At 47.4% G+C, this 26707-nt stretch overlaps 6 protein-coding genes, 3 non-coding genes and 2 pseudogenes across 9 annotated transcripts, besides 28 other annotated features; 8 read left to right on the forward strand and 3 right to left on the reverse strand.

Annotated features, from left to right (window-relative positions):
• Window positions 1-4555: part of a sequence feature (areas not merged during assembly with more than two copies in the genome that could not be assigned to a particular haplotype) that runs on past the window's edge.
• On the reverse strand, window positions 591-1334 carry Tc00.1047053506459.235 (hypothetical protein, conserved; the record flags this gene model as incomplete). The annotated part of the gene is made up of 1 exon (XM_815309.1): window positions 591-1334. One exon carries the CDS (start codon window positions 1332-1334, stop codon window positions 591-593), a length of 744 nt encoding a protein of 247 aa, XP_820402.1.
• Window positions 2505-2524: a microsatellite.
• Window positions 2696-3399: a mobile genetic element.
• Window positions 2716-2941: a mobile genetic element.
• Window positions 3711-3734: a microsatellite.
• Window positions 3879-4484, forward strand: Tc00.1047053506459.240 (elongation factor 1-gamma (EF-1-gamma), putative; the record flags this gene model as incomplete). Its single annotated transcript, XM_815301.1, has 1 exon — window positions 3879-4484. One exon carries the CDS (start codon window positions 3879-3881, stop codon window positions 4482-4484), a length of 606 nt encoding a protein of 201 aa, XP_820394.1.
• Window positions 4556-5757: a sequence feature (areas merged during assembly that could not be assigned to a particular haplotype. This can correspond to areas where the two haplotypes were merged or to regions with more than two copies in the genome that were merged during assembly.).
• On the reverse strand, window positions 5132-5204 carry Tc00.1047053506459.243. The gene has a single exon. It is a non-coding gene; the product is annotated as a tRNA-Phe (tRNA).
• Tc00.1047053506459.246 lies at window positions 5270-5341 on the reverse strand. The gene has a single exon. It is a non-coding gene; the product is annotated as a tRNA-Glu (tRNA).
• On the forward strand, window positions 5433-5505 carry Tc00.1047053506459.249. The gene has a single exon. It is a non-coding gene; the product is annotated as a tRNA-Val (tRNA).
• Tc00.1047053506459.250 (hypothetical protein, conserved) lies at window positions 5708-6730 on the forward strand (the record flags this gene model as incomplete). The annotated part of the gene is made up of 1 exon (XM_815302.1): window positions 5708-6730. The coding sequence occupies one exon, from the start codon at window positions 5708-5710 to the stop codon at window positions 6728-6730; it is 1023 nt and encodes a 340-aa protein (XP_820395.1).
• Window positions 5758-17198: a sequence feature (heterozygous, non-Esmeraldo-like haplotype).
• Tc00.1047053506459.260 (hypothetical protein, conserved) lies at window positions 7029-17228 on the forward strand (the record flags this gene model as incomplete). Its single annotated transcript, XM_815303.1, has 1 exon — window positions 7029-17228. One exon carries the CDS (start codon window positions 7029-7031, stop codon window positions 17226-17228), a length of 10200 nt encoding a protein of 3399 aa, XP_820396.1.
• Window positions 14436-14468: a microsatellite.
• Window positions 17199-17252: a sequence feature (areas merged during assembly that could not be assigned to a particular haplotype. This can correspond to areas where the two haplotypes were merged or to regions with more than two copies in the genome that were merged during assembly.).
• Window positions 17253-24752: a sequence feature (heterozygous, non-Esmeraldo-like haplotype).
• Window positions 17275-17296: a microsatellite.
• Window positions 17356-17425: a sequence feature (CT-rich).
• Window positions 17436-17455: a microsatellite.
• Window positions 17471-17525: a sequence feature (AT_rich).
• Tc00.1047053506459.270 (hypothetical protein, conserved) lies at window positions 17567-20677 on the forward strand (the record flags this gene model as incomplete). The annotated part of the gene is made up of 1 exon (XM_815304.1): window positions 17567-20677. The coding sequence occupies one exon, from the start codon at window positions 17567-17569 to the stop codon at window positions 20675-20677; it is 3111 nt and encodes a 1036-aa protein (XP_820397.1).
• Window positions 19471-19531: a microsatellite.
• Window positions 19877-19926: a microsatellite.
• Window positions 20869-20902: a sequence feature (GA-rich).
• Window positions 21017-21069: a sequence feature (GA-rich).
• Window positions 21158-21191: a microsatellite.
• Window positions 21398-21431: a microsatellite.
• Window positions 21459-21486: a microsatellite.
• Window positions 21626-21650: a microsatellite.
• Window positions 21726-21753: a microsatellite.
• Window positions 21803-21845: a microsatellite.
• Window positions 21922-21951: a microsatellite.
• Window positions 22327-22358: a microsatellite.
• Window positions 22551-23654, forward strand: Tc00.1047053506459.280 (hypothetical protein, conserved; the record flags this gene model as incomplete). The annotated part of the gene is made up of 1 exon (XM_815305.1): window positions 22551-23654. One exon carries the CDS (start codon window positions 22551-22553, stop codon window positions 23652-23654), a length of 1104 nt encoding a protein of 367 aa, XP_820398.1.
• On the forward strand, window positions 24182-25429 carry Tc00.1047053506459.290 (annotated as a pseudogene).
• Window positions 24753-25552: a sequence feature (areas merged during assembly that could not be assigned to a particular haplotype. This can correspond to areas where the two haplotypes were merged or to regions with more than two copies in the genome that were merged during assembly.).
• Window positions 25553-26707: a sequence feature (heterozygous, non-Esmeraldo-like haplotype).
• Window positions 25710-26483, forward strand: Tc00.1047053506459.299 (annotated as a pseudogene).

Raw genomic sequence — 26707 nt, forward strand, 5'->3', positions numbered from 1 at the left:
CCGCTCGCGGGGCGTTCCTTCGCCGCAAGGGCTTTTTATTCCGTTCTGCCTGGCCGCCGCGCTTCCCTCTTTTCCGCGTATCCCCTCCTCCTTGTTTCATTTCGCCGCCGCGCTTCGGCCCATGGGAGGCGCGGCGCCATCATGTCGGCCCCACTCCGCGTCAAACGCCGCCCTCTCATGGGAGGACACGTGTGCTGCGCGTGTTTCCGGGCGGCGGGGACGTCTCGTCACCAGCCCGCCACCTCCCAGAGACGCTGGTTGCGGGTGGCAACGCGATTGGGGCGGTCCAAATGCTTGGCATCAACCAAAATGAGAACGATGCTTTAGCGGTCCACTGTTGTTTTGCCTCGAATGAATGCGGAAAATAAAATCCAATTTACACCAAAGGAGCCTGAGAGAAATTCAGGGAAGTTCTTTGCAATTGTCAAGGCTTCAGCGGACAAAGACAACATATCACTGCGGATGTTTCTCTTCTTTTTACCGTTGTGCCATTGCCATTTGGGATCGTTTCACTGCGTGAATAACTTCCGACAGTACTTTGTGGCGTCTCGGCTTTTGTCTCTCTCTTCAACTAGACGACCCCTTCACTGTCATGAAAACACACGCTGACGGAACTTGACCGACCCACGACACAGAGGGCAATGAGTCACATTTGTTGCGCATGCATCGCATAGGCAATAATGTCCACATGGAACGAGCACCGTTTCCTTGGGAGAAAAGCACACCACGCACCTCTCATGCTCATCCGTCTGTTTATCATCGTCACCATTTTCTAATCCATGACGCAATCGCTGTGAGACTGCTGTCGCATGGCCTTTTGATGGTGAGCTGACGCCTTCTTCACCAAAACAAAGCGGGATTAAGCCCTCAGCTGACAGCAACTGGCACAGCTTCTTGACGACATCACAAAGTGAGGATGAAACTGGATGCCATGCTGCTAGCTCCGGCGTGTGACAACGTCCGGTAGCATCAACGTATTTGTGGTTGCTCGCTATCCTGCAGCCTTGTTCCGCGCTGAGGAGAAACACCAGAGGAGGCTCAATGGGGTACAAGCGCGTCAGCCATATCTGCAAGGGCAAGACATAACGATGTGGTGGCGCTTGTTCACGGCCGTCTGGGGTTAAAGAAGTGTGGTCGCTGTTGCTCTTCTTAATAGTAATGGGAAGCCCACCATAGATGCAAAGTTTTTCCTGTTGTGTCACTCCCCAAGTGGCGTCACGACAGTAGAAATGGAAGGTGTTGCACAAATTCTCGACGTCGTGAAGGATGCGGCCCAGAACCTCAGGCTTACAGTGTGAGGAGCAACTAAAGAAGCGAGTAATAATTTCGTTCATGTTACGTTTGATTGTATGCTTTCCCCTAAAGGGCAGAAGGAAGCCCCTCAGGAAAGGGAGAATAAACCATGCAGCAATAATAAGGTTGTGGGGACCTCGTAGAAAGAGGGTCACAGTGTCTTCTTTTCCAGTTCGCATTCCCATTCGTAAACCAAATACAGAGCCTCCCTCTCTCTCTTTCTCCATATATATATAGTACAAAGGAAATAGCGGGTGCGCTGGAGAAGGAGATTTCACCACCCATATAGGTATTCAATTACAGAAAAAAGTCTCTCGCAGAAACCCGCATCTATGGGCAGGAGAAAAGAGATGGAAATTCACTCGGTGGGTGAAAAACGGCCCGAAATCACTTCAAAAGCGGTTTCTCCAGCGGGCTCCATGCGTGTGTCGCCTTTCGTCGGCTGCATCGGAAGGCAACGTGGATCCGCGCCTTGAAAACGCCATGCCTCCGGTAACGATGTATAAGATCGGGAAAGAATTATTTTCCACACGCCCATTCCTCAAGCATGCGGCACGTGCAAGAATCCCAAGCTCGCATCGCCAAGACAAGTTCCATAAACCAACTTTCCAAATCGATGGAACGCAATGTAAATTTCCAGAATCCAGTGCCAAATATGAGTCCATTGCGTTTCTGCTGCTTGTTCATCGTGTTTTTTTCCAAATAAATTCCATAACCCACACGCCGGCCACCGTCCTCGAGCACGTCCGCCCTGCCGAGTGGAAACGTAAAAGGAGGTCCCGGCCCCGGAGAGGGCGTGAAACGCACACGATACGCCATGCCACCGAGCTAGCACGATGGAACGATGATCCCCCGCCGCCGAGAAACAATGCAACAAGGAGCTACACAATTAAAGGACTATTGTTGAGTTCAACAACGTCGCTTTTCATTTCCATAATTGCCGAAGAGGAAATTACACCCTCATGGCCATAAATTCTAAACCAAAAGCGGATTCTACTCAAAATAATGGTGCCACTCTTTTTCAGGTGTTGGGCTAAGCACATCTTTTCCTACCACCGGCATCCCGACAAAATTATTTTGCCGTCAAGTTGAACATTTGTTCAACAGAGCCGCTGTTCTCCCAATAAGCGCACCGCACGGCGTGACGCCAGTTTGCGCAAACAGTTCTCCTTCCTAACACTGCGTCCCATCGAGCAAAACAGCGCCTCACGATAAATAAATAAATAAATAATGGAAAATAAACAAGCAACCGCCGACGTCTCGCACGCACTAAAAGCTCCGGCAACCAGAGAACAAACACCCCTTCACAGGTGCTCGTATAGAAGCAAATAGCTATTAATCGCCCACCGCAGTTTGCTGCATGCCAAACGTCCCAGTGGCAGAGATAACAACCCACAACCGCCTATACAAAGCAATATTGGGCTGGGCTGCTGGCCGGATCCTGAAATGATCTAAAGAAGTCAAACATGACGGATGAAGAGAAAAGTTAAATAGGGAGGCCGTGGGTTCGCCACCTCCTCAGTGTCTGCTCCAAGAATATATATTCGGACTGCCACTGTCATGACACGATGTACTTTGTTAGTACTAGATATATTATAACTCACGAAGTGGCAAACTTTGGACTCCTCCTGCCACAAGACCCCGCCGCTTCCCTTCGCCAAGTCCTGAAGTGTAAACACGCGAGCACGCGATATGCCGTCTGCGGGGTTTTCTGCTGGCACCACGTAGGCAAAGGATGCCTGTATCCCGCGAGACTCCAAAAACTCATTTTTCCGTTGCGGCTCCCGCGTCAAGGCATGTGATTTCGAGCTGCCTTTATTCGCCGCTCCTTGCAGCAAAGTATTGTCACCAACATGTCGATGGTGGACCGAGAAATGGGAAGGCAACCAAAAACAAGCTGCGCACAGAGAGCACCTCGGCCCGCATGATAACAAGAAGGCTTCCTCCTCCATTTTCCTCCAGTAATATTAGAGTAACAGGGGTTTGAAAGAACTCAAAACATATTCGACCATGAATAGAACAATCAGTCCTAACGGCACACGAGTACTAGGCGTAATTGATGATACACCTAGGATTGTCCTCAATAATGTGTCTTAACCCCTCACCGTCACCTCACCCCACGAGGCACACACATAATGTGCCCATTGTATGTATGCATGCACACCCATGCAGGCCCGTTGGTGCTCTCTTTTGCACGACACGCACCGCTGCCGTCCTGCCTGGCTGCATGGGCGGAGCACCGTAACTGTTTCTGTTTTGTTTTTATTGCATTGAGTGGGCGACCTCTCTCTCTCTCCCTCTGTGTGTGTGTTTTGCTTTACGGGAGCAATGAGAGTGTGTGTGCTGGTTGCCCCACGCTTTATCTTATTTTTTATTGCTTTACTTGTTTTGTGGTTGGTTTTACTCATTCCGCGGGCTGTGTGTGTGTGTGTGTGTGTGTGACGATATGAGTAATCTCCTTGTGTGCTATCTGTATCTCTTTGCCGTTGCCTTCTCTTGCTCCTCTTGTGCCGTGCAGCTGCTCTGCAACTGTAAGCACTGAAAAACACACGGCACACTAAAATACACACAAGCACACATACGCCATGTCGCTCACGCTGTGGAGCGGTGTGAACCCCGAGAACGCACGCACGCACAAGCTTCTGGCTGCTGCGGCCCTCGCCAACGTTGCGGTGACGCTGAAGGCGTGCGAGTACGGCCGCGAGAACGAGACGGCGGAGTACTGCCGTAACTGCAGCCCGTGCGGCCGCTACCCCGTGCTGCAGACGGAGGAGGGCTGTGTGTTCGAGTCCAACGCCATCCTGCGCCACATCGCGCGCCTTGACCGGAGCGGCGGCTTCCTGTACGGCCGCACGCCGCTGGAGGGCAGCCAGGTGGACATGTGGCTCGACTTTTCGGCAACGGAGCTGGACGCTGCCTCCGCACCGTTTGTGCACCACGCCTTCCGTGGCGAGCGCGGTTCTTTATTATGTCACTTTTTTTTTTATTTCTCTCGAATCGATTGTATGGCGCGCGTTGCGGTAACTCGTGCCTACGGGCTTTATGGTGTGGCAGCTGCGCCCCAGCAGAAGGTGTTTTTTTCCGGGCGGTGTTCTATGCGTTCGGCCATGTGCCAACAACCGTTCTGTGGGGAAAGCGCTGTTGTATTTTGGCTTGCCATAGAATTGTGTCCGTGTTTTGCGATAAAGTGACTCTTTTACCGCGACGGGATGGTTAACTATCAGATAATCAGGGCAGGGGCACAGCTTCCAATGGCAGGGCGCGTTTCTGGCAATGTCTTTTGCAAGGCTTTGTGGTGGTAAACATTTTTGCAGTGATCGACGCCTTCCAAATAGACTTTTTTTCTTTTTCGTGCGCGCCCTAGCGTTACATGGAAACCCGCATTCCATCCAACTATTCTGCGGGAAATTCGCGTCGTGGTACCCTTTGCGGCGCGGAAATCGGCGCCACGACGGGTGGCGGTAGCGTCCGCACAATGCCCTTTTTTTTCCCGCACGCCTTGTTCCGTGGTCGCGGCCGGCGTGGCTGCTGTGCTTTTTTGCAGTCCTTGATGAACTAACGCCCCACGGTTTCGCAAGAGATTGCCGTTTCCAGAGCCCGTTGCAGGGCATAAATCCCAAAATCCGCGAGGTTACCGAAAAATGCTTGCTTCTTGCGGTGTGTTGTTGGCGCTTGCGGCTTCCTCTTTGCCGTTTTCGCTTTTCCCAGAGGACGCCGTGGCAGAAACACGCGGAAAAACAACGGCAACATCGCCCAGGATCGGTGCTGCTGGCGTTCGCTTGTTTGTTTTTTTTCAATTCTCGTCCATGAAAAAATAAAAAAGTTTGGGAAAAACTTATGCCGCGACCCGGGATCGAACCAGGGACCTTCAGATCTTCAGTCTGACGCTCTCCCAACTGAGCTATCGCGGCGACGGCTGTCCCTTCAAGTTACATACGTCATTAGACTTCTCAATAGCGTTTTGAGACCAAAAAAGTTCCGATACCGGGAATCGAACCCGGATCTCCTGGGTGAAAGCCAGGTGTTCTAACCGTTATACCATATCGGATGTATAACCGAGAAAACTTTTCCATGACGCAAAATATTTCATAAAAAATGAATTTCTATTTTTTTGTTTTTGTGAAATAATTCTCAGCGTTGCGATGGTCGTCTAGTGGTTAGGACATTCGCCTCACACGCGAGAGATCGCGGGTTCGATCCCCGCCCGTCGTAGTTTTTTCAGCATCGACGCTTGGAAAAGGGCCCGAATGAAATCAAAGGTTCCGAGGTGCGTGGAAGGTTTTTCATTTTATTTTTGGATCTGCGGGCCTGTGTTGTCAGAGGTTCGCGGAGAGAATCCATTATACGAATTTGTTATTTTCCAGCCGGTCCTGCCGATTGGGTGAATGTAATTGGCGTTTCTGGCGTGCGACGGATGCTTTGTTTGTGGTTCTGGATTTTCTTTTTTACTTCTTTATTTTTTCCATTTATTTATTTGTGTTGTACTGTATTTAGCTCAATGGATGTTGCGGAAGCAGATTGGATTTTGGAGCGTTCTCCACCCGATGCTCTCAACAGGGCGATTTCGACAGTATTTCGTCGTCTTTTGGCGAATATTGTATTGGAACCTGAAAATCCAAAGTATCATGTAGTCCGAGAAGAGAATAAGTTTATCCGTGATACATTAAACCCACTGCCAAACAGTGTAGTAGAAGCCTTATTCGCAGGCATAGGGTTTAAGCGAACGCAAAAAGCCAATTCAGAGACAATTTATGTTTTTACAGGAAATACTGAAAATATCAAGGAGGCAGATTATTTTCTATCGCACTTGGAAGATCGTATAGAAAAAGGACAGAGAAAAGAAGCAGAAATGCATTTCGTTCCACCAGAAACTAAAGTAAATCGAGAACGAGAAGAAAGACGCCAGCAAGTTCTTCAAGAAATCCAACGGGATGCGGAAAAACGTCAGGGTGAGACAACTGGGAGCGAACCCCCAACCCTTATAAATGCCTTTTATCCCGGTGACTACACATTGGTGGAGAACCTAATAGAAAAATCGAGGCGAACTCTTCTAAGTACAGGAAGAGTGCGAAATTTTCTCTTTGAAGGACGACACTTTACCTTGCGACGTATGGCTCATGGAAGGGTATATGTATGTAAAGAAGGATGTGGAACAGATTTTCTGGAGGCGCATTGGCATCTTTTTACCGGAAAGAATTTGATGTACTCCTATGTGGCTCATCTGTCACCAGATGCATCTGCCATGATGCATCTTGGAGTTGAGCATGGTTATCAGTACAACTCTTTGCCAGGCACAAAAAACTTTCGAAGAACAGTTCATTTTAGCGCTAAACGAATAAATGAGACGAATGGCTTACTGGAATATATCGAACACCCTGATCGGCCTTCGGAAACATGTATTTATTGTGGCAAACCCTTTTCAGAGTTGTTTCTTTGAAGAGTCATTGCTGAAATACTTTGGATTATAGTTTATTTATTATCATTATTTTATAAAGGTCTCTATCAGCTACTATAAATTTTTAATTCCATTTTTTTTATTTGTTTTCTTTGCTTGTCATTATATTGAAATGATTAAAAAAATTTTTTCTTTTTTTTTTCTATGGGAGATCATTATTTTATTTTATTTTTTGCCCTTTATACCTAAATAAAAACGCAAATATTCAATCATATATACACAAACACACCAAAGTATGAGGGAAGATTGGTATTGATGCCTCCACGAACAAATATCCTGAATGTTCATTGCCAATTACATAAGCTCGTGGCTTAGCACATATATACGTTGGTTTACCAAGCATTGGAACAGAAATTCCATCTCGGTAAGCATTTTAAAAGGTTGCATTGAACTAAAGGATATTGAATTAAGCACAGATATCACAGCATTTTTAAGGGCATCTATTCCTTTAGAAAGGGCCAGTGTGGGACGGTTACGGCTGACTGTTCCCTGGACAGCACTATATTCATGCCAATGTGAACTTTTTCTTGAGGATGTTCTGGCTGTTTTTAAAAACCATTTTCAAGAGGAAGTTGCTGATGACGAGGGGAATCCTCTTGAGGGGAAAAAAAGAATAGTTGAACTTTTGGACGCCATTCGATATAAATCACAAGGGAATACCGAAACTAAACGTCAAGGGTTTTTAGAAAGACTTAAATGGGTTATATTTCGTAATATGAAATTAGTTGTTAAAAATTTTACGGTGAGGTATGAACTAATAGGAACCTCTCCTCTCAGTGCTACAATAAGGCTACAATATCTGTCATGTATCGCGGCCAACGCTATGAATGAGCCATTTTTTGTCACAGATGATGAATGCGACCTTTATCGGATTATTTTGTTTCAAGGGCTTTCTTTTACTGTAGCTTCTTTGGATTGTATAGAAACTTCTAATCGATCATGGCGCACGGATTCCTTGCATTCTTTTACATCCTTTTTAATTAAAGGAATGGAAAAGGAGGTAGAAAAGTTTGGTTACGTTTTAAAACCCTCTTCAGGAAGAGCATTTGGATCTTTACAATTCCAACCTCCTAAGTTGCAACTTGGGGCATTTATTTTGGTTCATAGTTGTGGAATAGATTTGGACTTTAAAAAAATTCAGGGATTATTGATGATGACTTCATATGTTGTTTCTTTTTGGCCATGTGACAAGGATGAAAAGAAGTTGCGACCAATAGAAAAACCAAGTACTGTCATACCCGGAAGTTGTGCCGCTTGGTGGAGGTATAGCATAGATCGAATTATATCAAATACACGGGGTTGCGTAAAAAGAACAGCATTTCATTGGGCCACATACCAAGAATGGAAGTGTCATTCGGAAGAGTATTACAAGCATTATCTCTTGACCCTAGGGGCTCCTTGGCTTTTTGGAATTGATGTGAATAAAACGATATTGGAAGAAGCATTGAGCTCTTTTTCTATCGGATATCTCATTCAGATTCGACAAGAAGCAAGGTTTACTTTGGAAGAGTTTCGTTTAACTGGAAGGGTTTTTCCCCGACACTATGGGGATACAATTTCCGATCGAGGATTTGGTTACAAGGTAGCCGTTGTGGAGGTGCTGAAAGATAGCGTGGTGAATTCCCCAATGCAGTTAGAAGTATCTATCTCTCTTGGAGTTCCTAAACTGCCTCTTTTTCTTAGGGGACACAACATGCATTTTAATATCGATTTGACAGATATGTCTCTTCGAGTATCTCGCTCTGCTGATCTACTTCAGATTCTTTTTTCTGCGTATTCAATTCAAGCTTTTTCAGAAGTTTCAGGTTTCAATCGCGTCAATACTGTTTTTATTATTGATGGAACTAAAACCACCAAAGGTGTTGTTGTTACCTATTTGCGAAATGGTAAGAATAAGGATCTTTCTTTCGTTTTGACTTCTTTTAAAATTCGATATAACCAATGCATTGCGGGAAAGCTGATCGCTGAATTTTACATGCTTGAGTCGGAAAATGCACTTGGTTGGGATAATTTTGTGCTGTATTCGCTCCACGATGTGGCTTATCCACTGAAAACTCAAGTGAACATTGGAAATACGGCGTTAAAGTTGGGGAAGCTAGAGGTTTGCTTTGAGGACTTAAGTTTTGAGGTTCAATGGAGATGTTCTCGTTTATTCGTGAGTGAGATTTCTAATTCACCGTTTATTGATTTAAAGAACGTCTTTCTACCCTATACAACAGACTCTTCCATTTTTATTGAGGAGTCCTACATATGTGGCGATCTTTATAGTTTTTATGTATTGAAAAACATGATACAAGATATGATGGTTATATACGAGCCGATTATGTATTGGTTACGGAAAAGGGATACAATATATTCTACAGAAACAATGAATATATTTGAATTGAAATCACCTTTTTTTATGGTGACATTACCTGGGGAAGGTACTTTTTTAAAAATACGGCAATTTGCCATTCATTTATCACTGGGCCCAACCTGGATATTGAGGGCTAGTTGTATAGGAATGGCATGTGATGGAGTATTAAGTGATACAAATATGCACTTAATGGTTCTTGGAGGAACCAATAAGAAGGAAATTTTTTTGGATGGTCCCCTGAAAAATTCGGATAGTGATTTAATAGTATCTGCTACATTTGAAGAGGGACATCTCATTGTTGACAATAGACTTGTGGATTTAGTTGAATTTTTGAACGATCTACTTTTCGCAATGCTGTTCCCTGCCGAAATAAATCCACCTGTGTTCCTTGATGAAAGCGTGATGATTCCCTCACTTGAAGTCCTTATTTCATGTAGCAACTTATCTTTTGATGTTCTTGGAGAATCTTCTGGCACGTGGAATTTGCCATTTCGTTTGTCTTGTAATGGTCAAGAAAGCCTCTTGGTGGAATTTAAGCGGTTTCCAGACACCCACATGAACACTACTGTCACCTTTGGACGTTGTTTTTTATGTAGTGTGGATGAGTTTACATTAATCCTCCCTTCCTATTCCAATAAAGGAGTATTACAACTTGTCATGGATTGGAGACCACCGATGGAGTTGGTTACGGAGGAAAAATATTCCACACTTACGGCATCTTTATTTGTTGTGGAACGTTATTTTACTTTCCATTTACCCGCATTACATGAGTTTCTGCATCAATTTAATCGAAATGGATCAGCACTATATCGGTTGAGAAGTTTAGGGTCTAGGTTGCATTTTGGTCTAAGGGAACCTAATAAAGAAGTTTATTCCGCTCCACTTTGGCCTCATCGAACCATTATTAAACTTGATGCAAAAAATATTATAATGTTTTATCATCCCTGGTACAAGAAGGAATTGAGTGATCTTTCTAGTAACACGGAATTTTTTGTGAGAACAAGTTTTTCTTCTTGCAAGGCAAACTGGTCTTTTGATGGGTTTAAAGGTCATATTTTGATGGAATTATTCTTGATAACAGGATTACCAAGAGTTATGAAATCATCATGCAGTTGTGCATCGAACGTACTCTCTAAAAATAATGTCTTGTTGGTGGAGTTAAGGCAAGATGTTACCTATGATTTGGAGAAGCAGAAGGAAGCATTCAGTATAGTGATGAGGGGAAAAGACATGATGAAAATACCTCAGATGTTTAAAACCCCAATTGGCGCAAAACCTTCATCTTGTGCGGCTGATATGATGCCGTTTATGGTTTCTTTTGAAGAGGCATATGAATTTATTGAGATTGTAAATGCTGCGTTTGATTTCTCGTCGCCGCAACAAGTTACTGTGGAGATAAGCCCTAGACATGAACGTGTTTTAAAAATAAATGTTGCACCTTTTCTAGTGTATTCTCCCTCTTTGTTTGATGTGGCATTCGTATCATGGGAGGGTATAGATTTCATGATACAAAAAGATGGGAACTTTGAGGGAACCATGGTGGGTATATCACTCTTGTATGATGCATCCTTAAGGGCGATTGAAAATCAAGAAATGACAGTGTTGTGGGATCATCTCCATACAGTTAAAAAGGCTACTGCTATTTTAGAGGTATTGGGAAATCAGGATACTGAAGAAGACTTTATAACACTAAAGAAAAAATCAGATATGGATTCTGTCATGCTACATATTGGTGGTGTTTTTTTGCATATCACCGAGAAGAAACTACCGTTGCTGTTACATCAATTCATGGAGGTCCACAATTTTTTTTGTTCTAATACTTTACCATTGCCTTTATCACCACGAGAAAATGTTATTGCTACTTCCGAGCTGAATTATGCACTCATGAATATTCAGTTCGACGAGGTGCATTTGGGTTTTAGGTGGAACAGTCGAATGAATGGTATCTATGGGGAACTTCATTGTGCCCTTTTTGCGTTTACATGGAGAAGTAATGGAGCCTTAACCTTGAAGGATGGAGTTGTGCAGTTGAAGTGGTTTGATGCAGCTCCACTTGGTGAGTCCATGGGTTCAGTTGATCTATTGCTTCAAGAGGCCAGCGAGACTGTACCGCTGATTGAGCACATATCGCTTTCAAGTGAGGAATCACGTTTAGGGAAGATCCTTGTGAAAATCTCACCTATTCACATGAATTTATCTTTCGACACTTATTTGAGCCTTGTTGAGCTAGTTGTGTACCATCTGAGACTTGAACTCAGAAGACCCGCGAGAAGGACATCAGGGGATTTCGTTTCTGTAGAGACCCTAGGTAAAGGTACCTTGGATATGAAAAAGTCACTCTCATCTGCGTCATATTTGTTTTCATGTGGGAATGGGGATACTCTTACATCATTCAGCGGTGCGGGATTTCTTGTGCAGAGTGGTGATGTAACTCCTACCTGGCAATTTTCTCTGGAGTTGGCGAAGGTAAGGCTCACGGTCGACACGGAACGGCGGGCGAAAAATGCTGCCAGAAAAAATTTTAAACCTTTATTGTGGTTAAACCTCACAAATATCATTTTTGATCTTTTTCCTAATGGGACCTCTTTTGCGTTGGATGAGGTGAGACTATCTTTTCTTCGCGAGACAAGTGTCGTTTCCCTTTCAGGTTTGCAGTTTAGTACATCGCGTGCTTCTGATTCAATGCCTTCAGTGCCCGAGATGGTGTACATGGTGCAATCGATGATCACTAGGTTTTTTACACCCGATTTGTTGACGTGTTTTGATCGCCTCATCAAGACTCCTGCAGAGGAGCTTGCAGAACTTTACTGGGAGACGACACACCCAAGCGGAAGTGATATTTTGTGCCGTTTCCATACCGAAGACAGTACTCGTGATAATGGCGGTAATGGTGACAACCGTAGCGGGAGTAAGAAGGGCAATTACCGTAAGATGGAGGTTTTAACGGTGGGTACACCTGTGTGGGAATTGACGAACGACCTTGTGCTTAGCCGCAATGGTGGAACGGTGTTACAGTTCTCTAACGTGAATACAAACAATATTCACGTGGAGATGAACGGCCACTCAATTCTTATTGAGACGCCACGGAAAGCGGGAGCTGAGATTGTGATGGTGGTTGACGGAGGAATTTCATTGACGTTTTGCAATGGTCGTTTTTTTTTGCCTTGTCTTCTCTCGGAAGAGACTCGAATGCGTCGTCTAGAACGTTTGGGCGAGGAAGCCTTGTTGTTACCATTCATAGCACTGGGTGAATGCAGTTATATTCGATGTTTTAAAGTCCGTTATGCCACAACCGAGAGGCACAATTTGCAACATTTTTATCATGAGGAGCAGAAGCAACAGAAAGAGGATGGGGTTATTGAAAGTGTGCGCCCTCAACGCTGGAAAATGCATGCGGGAATTCATTCAGTCGTACTACATGTATCTTCGGAACGACAAAAGGGTATCGTGAAGGCGACTGTTGCCGTGGAAGCGAAGATAAGCCTGCATGGTAAGAAGATTGAGCGAGGCGAGATTTCCCTTGAGAACTTTAGTGTTGTCACACGCACCATGGATTCCACCACTAATAATACAACCAACACCACCACCACCGCCGTCAGCAGAAGCAGCAGCCCCAAGAGTAACAGTAACATGAGTGCATCGGCGATGGATAATGTTTTGATTGCTCCGGTTTCTATTCATCTCTGCATCTCGGAAAGCCGTCAGTTTGCGTTTTCTCTGGGGCGGGTTGTTGTGGATGCCATGGTGGGCGATTTGTTGTTATTGAGTATTATGGCGCGCGAGCTTTTTCTTTTTGCGCGGCATGTTATATCATTCCAGCTTGCACCAACGGAACAAGAGTACAGATTGCAAATTGAGCACGTCTTGGGGTGGAATTCGGTGGGTATGCGTGGAGATCAACACGAGGAGGGCGGTGATGCTCGCCAAAGGGGCGAGGCGCCGAATGAGGAGCCAACAAACAAAATGCCAGTACTTTCACTGGCCTTATTCCTGCCCATGATGGAGGTGAAATTAAGTAATCTCAAGTATCCACTGGTACAGCTGTCACTAGCCGATATTGTGTGGAAGGTGAACATGTTTTGCACGAGTCGAACAACCTTGTTGCAGAGCCAGCAGCTCAATATACGGGTTTACGGCAAGGGTCGCTGGGATACACTCATACCACCAAAGGCTGTGATATCCCTTGAGGCAGTTCATTCTTGGTCAAGAAGGACTCGTACGGAGCAGGTCGAGCTGCAGTGTGACGGCTTTGTTTTGTATGCCTCACACCTATTGCTTTCCAAGATGATGCACATCCACCGTGAATGTTCAGAGTTTTATTCTACCATTTTTGAACTTTCACATCATGCGCAGGAAGCGTCACCTCCGATAGGTCTTTCTAACATTTTGAATCCCGTTTCCACCGCGACACATCGTTTTATAAATGTTTTTGATGATGTTTTTTATCTCTTTGTTGGAAAAGATTTGGAAAATGGAGAAATTGTGCCATTACCCTCCTCCACCGCAGTGGATCTCACACTGCCGTTCAACAGGGCGGAAGATGTTCGAGTTTACCTATACCCTCGGCATTGCATTGAGCTGAATGAAAATGGACGTCATGTAAGAAATAATGAGGGATTACGTAGAGACATGCAACACTGTCATGTTGTGGCAAGTCAGTTGCAGTACGGTCGTGCCTTTGGTCTTGTATTGGATGATCTGCTTGTGGTAATCTCATGTGTAGAGACGGAAGGGATACAGAAGGGGATGCCACCTTTGTCCTCTGTGAATGCCAGATGTCAACAATATGGTGACCGTGGTGCGAAGCCTCTTAATTTGACCAATCAGGCAAATTTATTGCCCCCATTTCGAAAGTTGCCAATGGCTTCATTTGGGGGAATAGATGAGGCGGGTTTAGTCATTGTCCGTATTCATTCTCGGAGATCCCTTTACAATGGCATTGGGATGATGATCGAGGTACGTCAGTATATTCTAGCTGATTCAGAGGAGACACCGATGAGTGAAGACTTCTGGATCGTGCCTCCAAACTCGGAGTATCCTCTTGTTGCTTTATGCAATCGGTTAGAGCTCCGTTTTTCGCTGGATGGGGATGTTTATGGTACGTCATTCAGTACGCCCTCTCTTGAAACTGGCGTTGTCTTGGCGTTTCAACGAATTGGAAATGCAGTGTCAAACCGGGAAAACAGCGGTTTTTTGCCAGTGTCTGTCTTTATTGCACTGCGTCGTTTTCCTGAGAGCGGCTCCACTGTCATCCATCTTCTTCCCCGTATGACGGTTCTTAATCATATTGGGGTCCCTATAAAACTGTCGCTCTGGCAGGAAGAGGGAACTGAAGAAGAAAAGGAGGAGGAGGAGGAGGAGGAGAGGCTGCTGAACCATCGGGATGATAGCGTGAGCAGTACTAGTAATGATGGTGAAAGAGGCAGTAGTATTACTGCTAATAGTGGTCAACCATCCTCACGATGGCCTCACTGGAGAAGGCGTTCTTCGCGACGGCGACTCATAAGTCTTGGAGAACACGGAGCCCTTCCACATCAAGGTGCTCTTTCCATTTGTCGCTGCTCCTACAGCAGCGGTCTCTTGCTGAGTCTGAGCTTCACACAGACAGGTGGAGAGACAGTGCAAACCGAAAGGACTACAAAGGTATGCAGCTCGCTTAAAAGGAGGGTAGGGCGAGAGCCATGTCTTATTCAGTTGTGTGACTCAAGCGAGCGTTCATTTTATGTGCAAGTAACTGTGCTGCATCGAACGATCATATTGTCTGTTGGATATTGGGTGATCAATCTCACGGAGTACCCCATTTTACTGAAAGACAGTTACACTTCACGCCACCTCACAGCAGGGCAGTCGATGAACACCGGTATTCCGCCATCACGGGGTCTTCCTTTTCTTATTGGTTCTCGTCCGGCAGAATTCACGGTTGCCTTATTAAAGATTGGTCTGGATGAGGAATGGTCCGAGGGAATTCCGACGCAGGTGGGATCGCATGGTGTTGCAGAGTCACCGCGCCGCATGGTGGGTGGTGTCACACGAAGCTGCAACTATGTTATCCAGTTCCCTCGTGTTCAAGAAGGACGACCCGCGGTGCTGCTTCTCACCCCACGTTGGGTGTTTATCAACAATGCTAACCGTCGTTTGAAAGTTCATTTTACATTTCCTGTTGCGAAAAAGATGCCGTCATTGAAGAAGCTGTCTTCTCGTGAACAAAGATCACCACGTGCATCCGAAGCGGATACGGATTCTTTGCCGTTCCTGACGCTGCGGCCAGGCGAGCATCAATTTAGCTGCATTGGCACGGCAACTGGAAACATGGCATCATTCCAGGACACTCTGGAGGATGCTGTGCCGTCAGTCACCTCGCTCTTTTCTGATACTGTGCGACATAAAAATCTTGCAGAATTTTATGAAGCGCATCGCACTGCATCCATCTCTGTAGATGGTCCTGGCCACGCGGTGTTTAACTTGTGGGCTTCTCTTAAGCGTCAGCCAGCGGTTCCAAGCGTCTTCTATGGAGCGAGAATAGCGAATCACAGATCGTCCTCGTTATTACCACAGTCATCATCAGATTGCCCTGAATTTGATGAAGATGTGGCTTTTGTCACGGGCCGTATCAGCGTGACGGTGCAGCATATTGACAACGTTTTGGCTGTTGTGATCAAAAGCATTCATTCTACAAACATGGTGATTCAGAATCGAGCGCGCAGCGTAACGCTTGCGGTGCGGCAAAAAGGAAGCCAACGTCGCACCGTTATTCCCCCGTGTCAGAACCGTTTTTTTCTATGGGAGGACTATCGCACAGATCCTGTGATATCTCTGCACGTTATTGGTTTCAAGGGGGCATGGTTTGAGGTGGACTTCTCACGGGGAAGTTATCAGGTTCAACGGCGCCACACATCTGAACTTACAGAAAACGTGCTTTCCACGTTTAGTTTTCGGGCCTGTATAAGCACACGGAATGCGCAGCGTGTGACAATTCTGTTTACGGATGAAAATTTCCCACCACATACCTCTTTTGATGACGCGTGGCATAGAAGTGTGGGGCGCACAATTTCTTTTCCATCACTGGAGTTGTTGTGGCTCATGGAGGGGCAATCTACCGGGGATAAGCCACATTTGTCTCTGGTAATGCGAGATTTGCAGGTGCAAACCCTTGTTGCAGGCAATACCCACGCCATTTCAATAATCCTGAAGCGACTGCAGGTTGTAGATGTACGCAGGCAGGTGATTGTTGTGCTGCACCGCGCGAACCCGGCAACTTCAAACGCGACAGAGGTGTCTACGGGTGGTAGGATTCTAAGCTGGCTTTGGAGAGGTGAAGAGGTACCACAGCAGGATTTCCAGGCGGTGTATGCTGCTATGATGTCACCAAGCGGTGTGACACGTGTGACGGAGTTATCTTTTGTATTTACTCCTTTTGTTTTGAATTTATCTGATCAACTTGTGGTGTCGCTTTGGCAAGAGTACCGTGGACTCTTCTCTTTTTTCAAGAATAATGGCAGCAAGACAACGCTGGTTTCAGAAGCCTTGTCATCAACACCGGTCTCACACCACGAATTCTCACAGAGGCTAATGGCGAGGATGCAAGAGCCTGAGAATTGTACCGCAGAGATCTCCGTTGGTAATACGTCCCTGACTTCCTCTTCTGCAATTCCAATTGTTAATTATTTCAATCAAAGCGAAACACACGAGGGGCCGGCGCTATTGTTTATTGATCAGGCTCATTTTTCCCGTCTTACGGTATTTCTAACCTTCAGTCGCCAAAAACCCGATTTGCTGTGGGAACTTTTAGGGATGTATACATTGATGATTCCCAAAAGGCTGGAGCAAAAGGAATTTTCATGGAATGCGCTAGTAGTTGAGAACGGTACAACGACGTGGGGTTTGCTGCTCGCACAGGCACAGCGTTGGTTGATGGATGGGGCGTTGCGCCAATGGCCAAAGGTAACGCGCCTAGGTGACATTGTCGACACGTTTAAAAGAGGTTCAAACAGGCGTGTGACACTCGCAGGCACACCCGCACCGAGATTGGCAGATGTAAACAATTTTTCTGATGGTGATGATGATAAGAAGGAGAAGGACAAGAGGGAAAATGAGGCACTTTCTTCCAGTAGGAGGATGTTGTAGAGTTTGTTAAGTCCAATTTCATTTTCTCTGAACTTGGATGGTTCTCTGTTGTTGTTGTTGTTGTTGTTTTGATCACTCCCTCCGTGTACCCGGGCAAACGCCTGGCATTTTGTCTGTTTTCATCCCTTTTCTCTCGCTCTCCATTTCTTTCTTTTTGTTGTTGTTGGTTTTTTTCTCCATTCCCTTCCTTCCTCCTTGTGGCAAGGCAAAAAAAAAAAAAAAAAAAACGCACACGTGCATACTTATATATATATATATACATTTATAATATTATTTTTTATTACATAAAAAAAAAAAGGAGAGGAGGGGGGAGGGGTCTACATCTTGGATAGAGAGAGATGGAGCTCGGTATGGGAAACCAATCCCCGTCCCTGGGCAAGAATGACTGCTCCAACACACAAGACAACAGTCAACTGAATACCGAGGTCAACGAGGAGGCGCCGGTGAGAAGCAACAGTCAACTGAATACCGAGGTCAACGAGGAGGCGCCGGTGAGAAGCAACAGTCAACTGAATACCGAGGTCAACGAGGAGGCGCCGGTGAGAAGCAACAGTCAACTGAATACCGAGGTCAACGAGGAGGCGCCGGTGAGAAGCAACAGTCAACTGAATACCGAGGTCAACGAGGAGGCGCCGGTGAGAAGCAACAGTCAACTGAATACCGAGGTCAACGAGGAGGCGCCGGTGAGAAGCAACAGTCAACTGAATACCGAGGTCAATGGGGAGGCGCCGGTGAGAAGCCACAGTCAACTGAATACCGAGGTCAACGAGGAGGCGCCGGTGAGAAGCAACAGTCAACTGAATACCGAGGTCAACGAGGAGGCGCCGGTGAGAAGCAACAGTCAACTGAATACCGATGTCAATGGGGAAGCGCCGGTGAGAAGCCACAGTCAACTGAATACCGAGGTCAACGAGGAGGCGCCGGTGAGAAGCAACAGTCAACTGAATACCGAGGTCAACGAGGAGGCGCCGGTGAGAAGCAACAGTCAACTGAATACCGAGGTCAACGAGGAGGCGCCGGTGAGAAGCAACAGTCAACTGAATACCGAGGTCAATGGGGAAGCGCCGGTGAGAACCAGACGTGGGGGCCGTCGGGGACATCGACGTTCGGCTCAGCAGCAATTGACAGCATCCACGACAACAATGGAAACGGGGTCAACGTGTACAACGTCCAAGCCGATGGAAACAGTCGTGGTGCCGGTAAGCGGTGAGGCGGCAACGTCGTCTGAAGATCCGCGTCCGGTAAATCGTACGTCTGTGCGTCGACGGGCCAAAGCCACCAGCACCACCGTTACAAAAGTGGTGACTGGGGTTTCTTTAGAAGATCTTCGAGCAAAGCGTAACGGCACGGCTGCCGATGGCGTTTCAGGAGGAGATGCGAAAACAATTGAAGAGGTCAGTCGTATTCTTTTTATGTACGCATCACGAAATCCACATGGTGGCAAATCTTACTTTAGCAGGCGTCCTGGTCCTTTTTCAAGTGACGTGAATTTATGCAAGGTGGGCGTGGAGAAGGAAGGAGATGGTGTGGATGCGGCGGCAGAAGGGAGCGGCATGGACACAACATCATCAACACCAGAAGGAACTGAGGAGAAGAAAAGTGGGCTTTTTGTGGGAGAGTTGCCAAACCCCGATGGTGATTATACGGGTCTCCCTGATGTTTATGCCCATGTGATGTCGCTTATTCTTTCAGGGGATTTGCCACCCAAAAGCTTAGAGGTATTACATGCCATGTTGTCTCACACCCCACGCGGGGGGGTATTAGACCCATTTTCTGCATCAAGGAGGAGCAAGCAGGGTTTTACCCAACCAGGGTTTCAATATAGAATGAGAGATGCAATGCAACAGAGTTCACAGCGTTTCTTCACATCCTTCGACTGTTGCTCACTACAACAACAACAACAACTGGAGTTGATGGGTTTGATGGAGGAGAATTTTTGGGGGTATGGTGGCTTTAATTCTTACATAGATCAATCATACATGCATGGAATGGGCTGCTCTCAGTTCAACATGATGCCTTTTTATCCTCACCCCATGGACCAACACGAAGCCACACCGGACCATGCGTATTCTAATGAAAGGGCCATGTCCTATTCGTTTCTAGGCGAGCAGGCTTCACAGCATGAAGAAGCTTATCCAATATATAATCACGGTGTGAAAATAGATGGTGCAGGAGGGTACGAAGGATATATATACCCACTGGAAGAATATGAGAAGTGGGATGTAAATAAAAAGGAGGACGGTATTAATAGCAAACATAATAATAATAATATTAATACTAACGCTTATGATGATGATGACGATGCGGATGTCACGGCAATGTTGCAGGATGTTCGGGATGCCGTGCAACGGGCATCGTCACCTCGGCAGTTGGGTGACGCCAATTCCTTGAATGATGCAGTTGCAGGTTCATTGAATGGGGGTTGCAATGAACACTCGGAAGAAACCCCCTTTTCCTCCTTGCTTCCAGCGCCGTGTGTTACGATCAGTCAAACGGAGCGTGACTCATTGCGGTCCTTTCAGCAGGCATTCCTTGCTCGCATGCGGGTAACAGGATCGCCGGAGTGGAATTCCCCTGGTGCGACTTCGCCAAGAAGCCTCCTGCGTGCTCTTGTGGATGACAATGACGTGAATGACTTTACATTGGGGCAGCCACAGCCACCACCGCAACAACTACAAGAGCAGCAACAACAACAGCAGAAGGAGCAGGAAGATGATGCTGACGACGGCAGGTACACAACGAATCGCACGCTTTTTTCTTACCGCACCACCCTTTTAGATGAAGAAGAAGGCGAATACGATGGTGGCAGCGGTGATCTTGACGACATCCTGACCCCTGACGAGCCTGCACCCCGTGGTGATTCTGTAGCAACCACCGCCGCCCCACGGGAAAGCCACCACCAACCGCAACAGCAACAGCAAGCGCAAGAACAAGAGCACTGGCAGGAGAGTTGCAGCGAGACGACATCGAAGACGGGACAATTCTCGCTACCTTTTTCTGCAATGCGTGGTGATGCAGCGGAGGACACGCAAGAGATATTCTTAGCGGCAGAAAGCAACCTTTGGTCCTGGACCCCGAGTGATGGCAAGCGGGAGGGATTGGGAGCTGAAGGGGCAACTGTGAAGAAAACAACAGCAGCGACACCGTCCAGGCGGTGGCTATACGTGGACGAGCCCAAGGAATGTTACACTTTCTCCGCCACGCCACAGCAGCCAACTACACAAAAGAAACAAGTGAGATGGAGTGATGACCACTCGCCATATTTTCCGGCCGCATGGGATCTCGCGGTGCCAATGTTTCCCGCAATGTTAGGAATGACGTCAAGCATGACTCCTGCAACCAACATGAGGGCTATAAAGTTGTCACCGTCACAAGGGATGGCCAAGACAAGTCCGGCACCTCTTAACTTTAATGCGATGCCATTCATCCCGTCTCGCGCGGGGGTGTGAGCGATCTCTTTTCCATCTTTTTTAATTCTCGCAGTGAATTGTTCTGAGGGCGTTGAAAGTGATGGGACGTCATTGGCGACGTGAAGACGGCTCATCAAGGAAGGAAGGAAGGAAAGAAACGAAAAGAAAAAAAACATGCACAGAGCATCCAATGTTATAAAAGGGCGAAGGAGAAAATATGGCAATGTCAGGGGGGGGGGAGGGGAAGAGAGAGAGGGAGAGAGAACGGCAAGAAAAAATCATATAAATAAAATTTACACATGCGATGAGGAAAAGGAAGAGGAACCGTGTGGGGAGATTTATTAAAATGAAAACGTCTCGGTTATTGCTGGTGGTGTGGGGAGGAAACGGAAAAAAAAAAAAAAAAAAGAGAGAGAGAGAAGAGAAGAGAAAGGTGGCATTTTCGCCTTCTCTCGTACCTGCACAGCGGACTGTCCAGACCGCAGCCCACACATTTATGCAAACTGAAAGCCAAATAATAAAAAACAACAAGAAAAAAAAAAAAAAAAAGAAACGAAATAGAAAATAGATGCGTAGACGTTCCACACAACCTGAAACAGACTCCAAAGAACAAACGGAAAAAAAAAAAAAAAGGACAATCGCCTTCACATGTTTCCTGAGCCCCGCCCTCCCCACCCTTCTGGGCACACACAGAGACACAGAATGAAGAAAAGGAAACGAGGAAGAAGTGTGTGGGAAGAAAATGATTACATGTATGAGTTTTCTTTTTTTTTTTTTCTTCCTTTTTTTTCTTGTGTGTGTTTGTTTGTTTGTGTTAACCCACACACACACACACACAAACACACACAACTTTCCTTTCCCGTCCAAGCAGTCGCTGCTTGCCAATAATAAAGGATGCCGGCGGTGGTGGGATACAACTGTGACATGCAGAGAGGGGGAATATGTGTGTGTGGTTGCCTGTGCGAGGCGGCGAGGGGGGGGGGGGGGAAAAAAAAAAAAAAAAGAAAAAAAAGGGGGGGGGAAAAAAACGAGGAAAAAATTAAAGGTGGGATGACGTGAGTGTGTATGTGTGTGTTTGGTTGGTTGGTTTTTTTTTTTTTTTTTTTTTTTTTTTTCCCAAAAACATTGTGTTTTCTTTTAAATTTTGATTTTGTGCGTGGGGCCTTTCTCTTTTTTTCATTCTTTTTTTTTTTTTTTTTTTTTTTTTGCCCCCTGCCCGGGGGGGGGGCTGTTTCTCCCCCTGTTTGACCACAAAAGTGGAACGGAGGATTAGGGGGAAGGGGAAAGAAAAGAAAAAGAAAAAAAAAAAAAAAGGCTGCGAGGAGGAGGAGGAGGAGACAACACCAACGAAGATGAAGAAGTGAAATGAAAAAAAAAAAAAAAAATTGAATGTTTTGTCTGTTTCTCGTGAAGTCACCGTTACATACATATAAATATGCATGACGTAAATGAAAGACACACACACACACACATTCATGTGACTAAATCTCCCATCTTATTTTCTCTATTCCGTTATATATATATATATATAACAAGAGGAAGAAGAAATGTAGATCCCTTCTTTTCCTCTCTTATGGTGTTGCCATCTTCATGCATATCCATTCTAAATAATGGACCTAAAGCATATATACGAGTGTGTATATTTATTTCTTTTTATCATGCATTCCCTGAATATATATATATATATATTCTTTTCTTTTCTTTTCTTTTTTTTTTTTTTTACCCCAAACTTTATTGCTTTTCAAACTGGCACATTACTTGTGTACGCAATTGACTGGGGAGAGGCTAGGAGAGGTGCATTTTCCTCTTCATTCTGTCTCCAGGGGTGGTCGTACTGGAGTGATAACGGCAGCAATAGCTACGGGTTGTGGAGAGGAAACAAGCGGCGGGTACTACGTAGAATAGACTGACGATGAGACGGCAAATGTACACGAGGGAGGAACTCATTGCGCTGCGCGAGGCGCTGGCACTAGACACTTTTGCGGATCCCGTGCCGCTGGACTGCCCAATGCGCACCGACAGTGACCTGACGCTGCATCAGACAACAGTACGGAAACGCAATAAGGAAGATTGGAAGGTAATGTCATTTTCGAAAAGAATATCTGCTTTTAACGGAACAATTGGGGAGAATAATGTCACGACACGACCCGACATCCACCGAGCGAATTTTGGGGAGGCATCAATCACGCTGTGCAGGTCAAATAGGACTGAGGAATATACGGATTGTGATGATTGCGGCTGCAAGGTGATTATGCCGCCTCGACTCCAGATACCCTTTGTTACCATAGATCCCATGCGCAGACATTATAATACATCTTCTAGAGACTACAAGAAGAAGGCTGAGGTGAATATCGATATGGAGCGGAATATGGTGGCTCGGCTGCGATTACGGCAGCAACGGCAGCCAACAAAAAAAAATCCCACTGAATATAGAGAAAAGCAGTCACGGTACAAAGAGGTCCCTGATAGCTGTATGGTTTTTGCCACGTCATCGCCGCCAAAAACAGAAGATGCATCGCGCGGTGCCTTTGTACATATTACGCAAATGATAGGGTTGGGATCTAGTACAGTACCGCAACAGGAAGTGGGCAGCGCCGTGTCCATTTCAAATGTTTCTCTCTTCAATTCAATGCTTGGGAGTCGTTACTTGGGGTTCACACGTTCCATGGGACTGTGGCATTATCTCTCCAAAACATTTGATGGGAAGTACCTACATGTTTTAGAAGAGACTGCAGACACGGGGCCGAGCAACGGCGCTATCAACAACAATCCCATCGGCCGTCATCACAACGGAAATGAGAGTTCAATCGGACCTGACGACTCCGGCACGACACCTGCGGGAGAGGAAAAGAGTGGGAGTGAGCAGGTGGAAGAGACACACGGGAATTATGAAGTTTTGAAGCAAAGGCGACCCCATCGGAGGCGGACAAATCGAACGCATGCGGAAAAGCGAGTGAACCGTCAACTAAAGGAATTTTTTTCGGAAATGAAAACCAGCGGTGAGGATTGTGGGTGATAAAAAAGAGCTAAGTGCACCATGCTGCCTGGAGTTACACGGTCAAATATTATTGAAGGCCCTTCTTACCATTTTTTTTTACTGCCATTTTTGGTTTTTTTTTGGTGTAGAACACCTCTTGCTTTGCTTTGAAGAACATTGCGGATATGCATTGGCCGCTTTAAACCGTTAACGAAGGGCAAAAAAGGGAAAGGGGAAAGTGCATACACAACGGTACTCAACACTTTACTTTTTCACGTACTCCAAGTTAATTTCCTTTTTTTTTACAAACATGGGGAAGGAGTCAACAATGCAACACCAGCCGCACGCAATTCATTGCCGAACATTCCCATATTCTCATTACCATTATGGTAACGACACCTCACCACCTGCTACAGGCCCGCCGTTAAGAAAAAAAAAAAAAAAAACTTACATTGGCTATTGCTTTGTCCTACTCTACTTTTTTTTTGAAATCTTATTTTCTGCCAGACGGCTGCTTTGCAACTGTAAGCACTGAAAAACACACGGCACACTAAAATACACACAAGCACACATACGCCTTGTCGCTCACGCTGTGGAGCGGTGTGAACCCCGAGAACGCACGCACGCACAAGCTTCTGGCTGCTGCGGCCCTCGCCAACGTTGCGGTGACGCTGAAGGCGTGCGAGTACGGCCGCGAGAACGAGACGGCGGAGTACTGCCGCAACTGCAGCCCGTGCGGCCGTTACCCCGTGCTGCAGACGGAGGAGGGCTGTGTGTTCGAGTCCAACGCCATCCTGCGCCACATCGCGCGCCTTGACCGGAGCGGCGGCTTCCTGTACGGCCGCACGCCGCTGGAGGGCAGCCAGGTGGACATGTGGCTCGACTTTTCGGCAACGGAGCTGGACGCTGCCTCCGCACCGTTTGTGCACCACGCCTTCCGTGGCGAGCCGCTGCCCGCCAACGCGATGGACCGCGTGCACGAGGTACTGCGTGCGCTGGAGGCGTGGCTGGAGACGCGCACATTCCTCGTGGGCGAGCGCATGACGGTTGCGGACGTGGCGGTTGCGTTTGCGCTGCAATGGCACTACCGTCTGAACGGCGCGGAGGGAGAGGCACTGACGAAGAAGTACCGGAACGCGTACCGCCTGTACAACACGGTGATGCAGCAGCCGAAGACGGTGGAGGTGCTGCGGTCGCAGGGTGCGACGTTCGGGCCCGTGAAGGCGGAGCGAAAGGGCAAGGACGCGGCTGCGCCCGCCCGGGCAGAGAAGAAGCCGAAGGCTGCCGCTGCTGCTGCTGATGGTGCGGAGGAAGAGGACGAGGCGCCGAGGGAGAAGAAGAAGCCGAACCCGCTGGACGAACTGCCGCCGAGCCCTTTCGTGCTGGACGCATTCAAGCGCGAGTACAGCAACACGGACACCCGCACGGTTGCTGCGCCGTACTTCTTCCAGCACTACGACGCCGCCGGCTACACGACGTTCTGGTGCCGCTACAAGTACAACGAGGACAACAAGATGCAGTTCATGACGGCCAACCTGATCCGCGGGTGGTTCCAGCGCATGGAGCACGTGCGCAAGTACGCGTTTGGCGTTGCACTCATCATTGGGGAGGAGAGGCGGCACGACATTGTGGCGCTGTGGGTGTTCCGCGGCCGGGGCATGCCGGCGATTGTGGAGGACGTGGAGGACACGGAGCTGTTCGACTGGGAGGAGGTCGCTGACGTCGCGGCGCAGCGGGAGCGCATCACGGACTACCTGTGCTGGGAGGGCCCGACGATCCCGAGGCCTGTGCTGGAGGGGCGTGTGTTCAAGTGAGCGTGGCGTGCTGGTGAGGGACTGAGTAGAGAGAATAACGGTAATAGTAACTGTGGGAGTGTGAGGAACGGGGCAAGGGCGAGGAGCACTTCTTTTTTTTGTTTTTTGTTTGTTGTTGTTTTGATTGTTGTTGAACGGCGCCCACCCAATTGTTGTTGTGCGTGACTCTCATCGCTGGATGGGACGGTGCGTGGCTGTGTGACTTGTCTCTTCTTTGCCTTCACTCTGCGTTGACGGGGAGTTAGTCTGTGCTGAAGGCTGCACGCAAGTGACAGGGGTGATGGCGATGATGATGACTGGCCGTGTGCTGCTGGTGTGTGCCCTCTGCGTTCTGTGGTGCGGTGCCTGGTTGTGTGATGCGGCGGAGACTTCATCGAGTGCTCCGCATCGTGACAATGCGGAGGAAACGATGACTCCAGAGGAGGTGACTGAGGCTATCGAAAAGCTCGCAGAGGGAGTGCTGGACATGATTCGAGTATCTTGTCGAATGTCTTTCATTACGAGTGTAAATGCCACGTTACCCGCGCACAACGATACAGAAGTTGAGAAATGCGTAAACAAAACGGCGGTTGGGATTTCCGGCGTCACCCCTCGTGGCCGGCCTGCAGCCGCAACCACAGACGCCACTTTTGCCTCGCCATTGCCGTCGTCAAGTTCTGCTGCCAGCGCATAGCAGGGGCAGGCGCAAGGATCACCAGGTGCTGCACCAGAGCCTGTGAAACCCCCGCAGACAGACCCGGTCAATAGTGAACAGCTGTCTGAAACGCCGGCCTTCACAGGCGGTGGTCCTGGTGGTGGTGGTGAGTTGGCTGACAGGAGCAGCCGTACACCGACCGACGTCGCAAGAACACATGAAGCACGCCCAGCTGGTAACGCCACTTCCACACCGACGGCCACTCAGGGGGATTCCGAGAAGTCACCGGCGAACACCACCCGAACACGTGAGACAAACGAGACTGGTGACACCGACGGCAGCACCGCGGTCCTCCACTCCACCTCCCCTCTTTTGCTTTTTGTTGCGTGTGCGGCTGCTGCTGCGGTGGTGGCCGCGTGAGAGTGAGGGAGAGAGAGCTGTGCACCGCCCGCACACACACTCGTCCTTCTCTGTGTGTGTGTGTCCCCTTGCATGGACTCTCGCCCTCACCTCACCCCACGAGGCACACACATAATGTGCCCATTGTATATATGCATGCACACCCATGCCGGCCCGTTGGTGCTCTCTTTTGCACGACACGCACCGCTGCCGTCCTGCCTGGCTGCATGGGCGGAGCACCGTAA

This window comes from Trypanosoma cruzi, genomic scaffold (assembly GCF_000209065.1).
Source record: "Trypanosoma cruzi strain CL Brener 1047053516559 genomic scaffold, whole genome shotgun sequence".
NCBI classification, from domain to species: Eukaryota; Euglenozoa; class Kinetoplastea; order Trypanosomatida; family Trypanosomatidae; genus Trypanosoma; species Trypanosoma cruzi.